Source organism: Chanos chanos, chromosome 1, assembly GCF_902362185.1.
Source record: "Chanos chanos chromosome 1, fChaCha1.1, whole genome shotgun sequence".
In the NCBI taxonomy this organism is placed as follows: domain Eukaryota; kingdom Metazoa; phylum Chordata; class Actinopteri; order Gonorynchiformes; family Chanidae; genus Chanos; species Chanos chanos.
This window is the reverse complement of record NC_044495.1, coordinates 61,114,889-61,120,676: the sequence shown is the minus strand read 5'-3', so window position 1 is coordinate 61,120,676 and position 5,788 is coordinate 61,114,889. Positions and strand designations below refer to the sequence as shown.

The following is a 5,788-nucleotide window of genomic DNA, read 5'->3' as shown; positions in this document are numbered from 1 at the left end:
TTGGGGGGTTTTTTTCCGTCATGCTTATGTGTCACTGTGGTTACAGTCACCGTTCTGCTCCTGCCGCAGAGTGGAGCAAATGTTCTTATCTGTTTATGTTGAATCAGTATGGTGTGTGTCGGAAAGAGGGAGGGATAGGCTGCAGCCTACCGCAGCACCGACTAGTCCGAAATCTAGAACTGCGGGTATAAACAAATACACACACTTTCTCATAGCGGGGCTGGAGTCAGGAACGACTGAGACGTTTCGAGGACAGTTTGACTCTGCATTTTATAGCCAGTGGCAGATCGTTCTTCTGATGGTTTCTCTAAGGTTTAATTGACCGGATTAGGAGTGCTGGTATTTATTTCGAAACCTGGTTGTTTTTTCCACCTCTAGTATTCTATCTATCCATGCACTCAGAGTGAAACAACGACGAAATGACGGAGTTGAGGAAGCGTGGAGGAGGCGGGGACCCTGACAGCACTGACAATATCAGTGACAAGGTACTTTGGATGAAACGTAGTGTTTTTCATACACAGACACGTTGTTAAGATTGTTTTTCAGCACAGACACACAGTGCTAATACTGTTTCTCAATGGCGCTGAATGCTCCTTAGCAAGCTAGCCAGTCAGCTAACACCCGATATGTGACAAGCGACTGAGCTACGCTAACTAGCTCAATGATAACTAGCCCAATGATACATCCTAAGTGGCCACCGCCGAATAGGTAGTTAATCGATAGCTAATATTACTATTTTTTTTTTACTTCTTCTTGTGTGTAGACGTTGCTTGTCAAACAGATTGGCTTAGTGTATGACAAGATGCTGTGTGTCACCTTCAATGATATCTTGAAAACCTGTAGTTTACAAATATTTAGAGGCTGTCAAACCGTAGCTAGCCAGCTAGCCCGCATTCTGTCCTAGCCCTTCATCCCAACGGCAAGATATCCTGACGAATCAAATATTTTCAGTTTACTGTTTGTTAATTTTACTTGGTTGGAGCGCTTTCTAAGTCCTAAAACAAGTGAAATATAGGCCCAGTTAAACTTGTTAGTTGGCTGTCCTACAGTGCTTTCTTTGCATTAAGCTAGTTCACCTTATGCAAAGACCTGTCAAGTCAAGTTTCAACCGTGTCAGGTTAGCTGATCACCAACTCAGTAGAATTCGTGAGAGTGCCGTTGTCGAAACCACGGTGCTGTAAGGAATAATTTAAATGTACGATAATGTAAACTGTTAAACACAAGACGTCACTTCAGAACAGCGATGTCATCGCAGAGTTTCGGAGTAGAAACGTCATTGGTGCAAACGAAACAGAACAGCGATACTTGGGACGTGTTTGAAAATTGGCGAGAGCCTGTGAGTTTGATTGTTTGGTTCAGACAGATTTTAAACAAGGAGTCACAAGGGCTGTAGGCCAGCGCAGGTGTGCATCAGCATATTTTAAACGGACAAAATAATGCGAAATTATTCTGACTGTCAAAACTTAAGCGCTGCTTTATTTCCTCTGTTAGACTTATGTACATACACACGATTCCATCAGTAGTTACAGTCACTCGTGTGAGTGTGTATGTGTTACCCATAACATCCTAGTTATTGAATTGTTATAGCGTATTGGTAACGACACGTTTAAAAAATATATAATAACATGGAGCATAACATAAAGTCTAACATTTCGTTCATATTGTTCCACAGTTCAAACCCGCTGTAACTCGGATGGCTTTTCATTATTTTAGCTCTGTTCCAAGGTGCGTCACATCGGATGTCCTAAACTGTCACTCACAGATCTCCTCAAACTGTTTGTTTTGCCCCGCAGCGCACCAGCCAAAATATAAACCAGTGGTTTTGTGAACGTCAATAAGAAATGAATCATGTTACATAATATAGCATAGACTGAGAAAAATATATGACTAAACATGTAATTACTCCAGCTGAGTGAGCTAAGCTTTGGTCTCCAATCAGTCTTTGGTTAGTGGGTGTCACCCAGATCATGTGTAGTTGGCAAATCTAACCTGTCCGTCAGGAATAACAGATACTGTCCTACACTTTGCCAATTACAGGTCTTGTCCAGACCAAGAGGTAACCTAATTCAGTTTTCTATGTAAATTATGAAAGTGCATCATCATTTGACTGAACAAGCGAATTTCGTGTAATAAGTTGAGAAGAAACACCACAGTTGTGTGAAGGTTTCAACTGCAAACCACAAACCAAATTTCTCGTTTCTCATCTTGGCTTGCGGAAACTTCTGAACTAGATTTCCGCAGGGGGTCTGTCGGCTAAAAGAGCATTTGCTCTCTGAAATATTGTCATTAGGCGTGAACAGTGTTACGCACGCATCTGAAGCGTGGAGAGAGTTTTTTGAAACAGAGCTGCATTGACACAGAGGAGCCACTGAAAGCCATTTTCCTGAGACAACAGCCCTTAAAGCAATAACGTCACCACACACAGACGCTCTGCGGACAGCTCTCTCTGTCTCATGTTTGGATGTGGGGACAGGCTGAATCAATCGAGTGTCTTAACTGCCGCATGTCGAGCACACACGGTCAGGACGGACATTTCTGCCGAGGAAAGAGCTTTCACTGTAAGTCATGACAGCAGCAGGCTACTACTCACCATAACCCAGAAAGCCTCTCGCTGTCTCTTTCTCTGAATCATGAACCATGGTTATGAAATTGCCCTTATATAGCAATCAGACTGGCCCACTGTTGCTCTGAACATCTGTTACTGACAAAGCAGTGCTTTGAGCTGGAAAGGCACTCGCTTCACCTAGGAGAATACAATCTGAGGGGGAGGACAGGGGAAGTAGTGGTTCATAAAGAAATGACACGCTCCACTGGAAGCTGAAGATTCCGCTGATTCTATGGTGCGGCTGAACATTCTGTCGGAACACCTGCGAGGTTCCATTCCTTTCGTTATGACATCACAGCCCTGCCCTTTTGTTTACTTTTGACCTGAAGCACAGCTCAGAGTCACCAGGCCTGGCCTTAGAAACAAAGGTGCACTGAATGTGTACCAATGTCTCTACTAATAAAACTAACATTTTTAATCCAGAGCTTATACCTGAGTGCGGTTCCACTTTTTACACAATGTTTACGTGTGTATTGTGACCCTGTGACACCAGTCTATGTGTAATGACATGGTGATAGCATCATGTAACAAATACATTAATGTTCTATAACTGCATCGATGGTTACAGTTAATGTAAACAATGCATATATTGTAATGGCTGTGATTTATAGCATACATGAGACACACAACATGGAGTTGTTTTGTGTTTTCAGGAAGCACTGACAATCAGCGTGAACATCAAGTCTTTTTCCCCTGGGCTAGTTAGCACTTCTCTCTGTTCCATCAGCTATTCAAGGTCACTCCAAGGCACACAGACCAGCTTCACTCTTTCCCTCTCTGTCTCCCTCTCTCTTTCTCTCTCGCTCTCAGGGGAATTAACCCTATATCACTATCGTATCACCCACAGCTTCAGACCCTCATTTGACTCTCACAGATCCCTGAGTCCACGTCCTCTGAGTCCACTGTCACAATCACAGTTACAGGAGCAAGGTGCAGAGAACTGGTATATCTCTGCTCTCTTCCAATCTCTCTGTTTCTGTCTCTCTGTCTCTTTCTCTCTCCCTCTCTCTCTCTTTCTGTCTCTCTCTCTCTCTCTCTCTCTCTCTCTCCCGCCCCTCTCTCTCTCTCCCTCTCTCTGTCTCTCTCTCTCTCTCTCCCTCTCTCTGTCTCTCTCCTCTCTCTCTCTTTCTGTCTCTCTCTCTCTCTCTGTCCCTCTCTCTCTCTCTCTCTCTCTCTCCCCCTCTCTCTCTCTCTCTCTCTCTCTCCCTCTCTCTGTCTCTCTCTCTCTCTCTCTCTCTCTCTCTCTCTCTCTCTCTCTCCTGGGTGCCAGGTGTGCAGTAGAGTCTGTCTGTTGCCTTGCTGCTCATTTTACAATGATCTGTGGGTTGTTGTTTTTTTTTTTATTTGTTTGGTTTTTTGTCAAGAAGAAACAGCCGTATGTTGGCTGCTACACATGGATAATTTTTCCGTGTCAGTTCAGGCTTAATGGTCAGAAGCAGACATCTCAGAGTCTCCACTGGAGTGGGTTTAAAGTCAGCCCTCATTATGCTTACCTTCAGTATGGTTCACTACATAAAGCACTGCACAGTTTCACAAACCAACTGACGCAGCACACCGGGGTGTCCTGTCCTTTTTTGTTCACTCACGCTCATGATCAGCAAATGGATAGATGGATGGATGGATGGATGAATAAATGAAAGGAAATCTTTATTCCTCTAAATATAGTTTGGCTGTATGGGCTTTCATTTTAGTGTAAACCCAAGACACATTCACAGAACAGTTTGAGCTGTTCACATATAACTCAACAATAATTTAATATCAGCATAAGAAAAGCAAGACACCCAGACACAGAAAGAATGAGTGAAATTTCACAATGCAAGTTCTGTTTATGCTGTGTGTGTGTGTGTGTGTGTGTGTGTTTATTTTAGCTAATATGGGCGTTGTCATATGACATGATTCAGTGCCATCTCTGTGTCCTCCCTGCTGTCTGTGCAGGGGTGGAACTTTCTGCTTTTTTGTACTGGTCCGTTTTAGACCAGTCTTTGGCTTCCAGTGTCATCTGAGTCTGTTTCACTGGACACTGCACTAGTTTGAATTCCTAATCAGCCTCCAGGTCTTTTCTGCCACCTCTGCAGAGTCTTTAAAGGGGCAGGAGCAGACAGCGCGCCAGGCCACGGTTCCTTTTGAAGGAAACGAGGATTTAGCTCTGTTCTAAGACGCCGCTCAGATTATGTGACAGTATTAGTATTTTTTGAGTCCAGGTTTGCGGTGAATGTTTGTGTTAGCCGGACCAGTCTTTAATGCTTTTGCTGACTGTACATTTGATTTGATTGAGACGTATGCTGGAGAAGTTTTCTAACACTTTTGTGCACTTTTGTGTGTGGCTGTGACTTAGGGTTAGGGTTAGACATTAGACATTTTTTTCACAGTAATGTCTCTGGTTGGCTGAATAGGCTGTGTGCTGTACTCTCACTCTGTCTTTTAGCTGTCCAGTTTTCCGGAAATTTCTGATAGGCAGCTGCATTGCCCTGTGTGTGTGTGTGTGTGCTGCCAGTGTTATGTCATTGCAGGCAGGGCGGGGCACAGACTAGGACCTCCTCTTTAGGGTAGAGGGGGATTACTGTAGTCTTATTTAGTTATCTGCTAATCAGAGGAGCAGTCTGCTTATCCCCCCATACACACACATACACACACACACACACATAGGCACACAGACACAGACACACACACACACACACACACACAGAGGCACACATACACACACACACATGCATACACATACACATACACACACATACACACACACACACACACACACACACACAAACACAAGCATGCATACACACACACACACACACACACACACACGCATACACATACACACACGCATACACACACACACACACGCATGCATACACACACACACACACACGCATACACATACACACACGCATACACACACACGCACACACGCATGCATACACACACACACACACACACACGCATACACATACACACACGCATACACACACACACACACACGCATGCATACACACACACAAACACAGACACACACACACAGACACACGAGCATGCATACATACACACACACACACATACACAGGCTGTCAACTACACAGGGGATAGAAGACCTTTGACTGAGACAAGACTGAGAGATCCTATCTCTCCATCTTTCCATTGCGCTGAGCTGGAACGTACCCACAGCCAGCAAATTTGAGCCTT

General features: G+C 44.2%; 1 protein-coding gene across 1 annotated transcript in view; it reads left to right on the top strand.

Moving 5' to 3' along the window:
* The first annotated feature begins 208 nt into the window (after positions 1–208).
* cds1 (CDP-diacylglycerol synthase (phosphatidate cytidylyltransferase) 1) overlaps positions 209–5,788 on the top strand; it is a 23,453-nt gene continuing 17,873 nt past the window's right edge. The window contains exon 1 of the mRNA XM_030771276.1: positions 209–485. Within this exon, the coding sequence (XP_030627136.1) occupies positions 420–485 (66 nt within the window). The 5' untranslated portion in view covers positions 209–419. The remainder of the gene's footprint in view (positions 486–5,788) is intronic.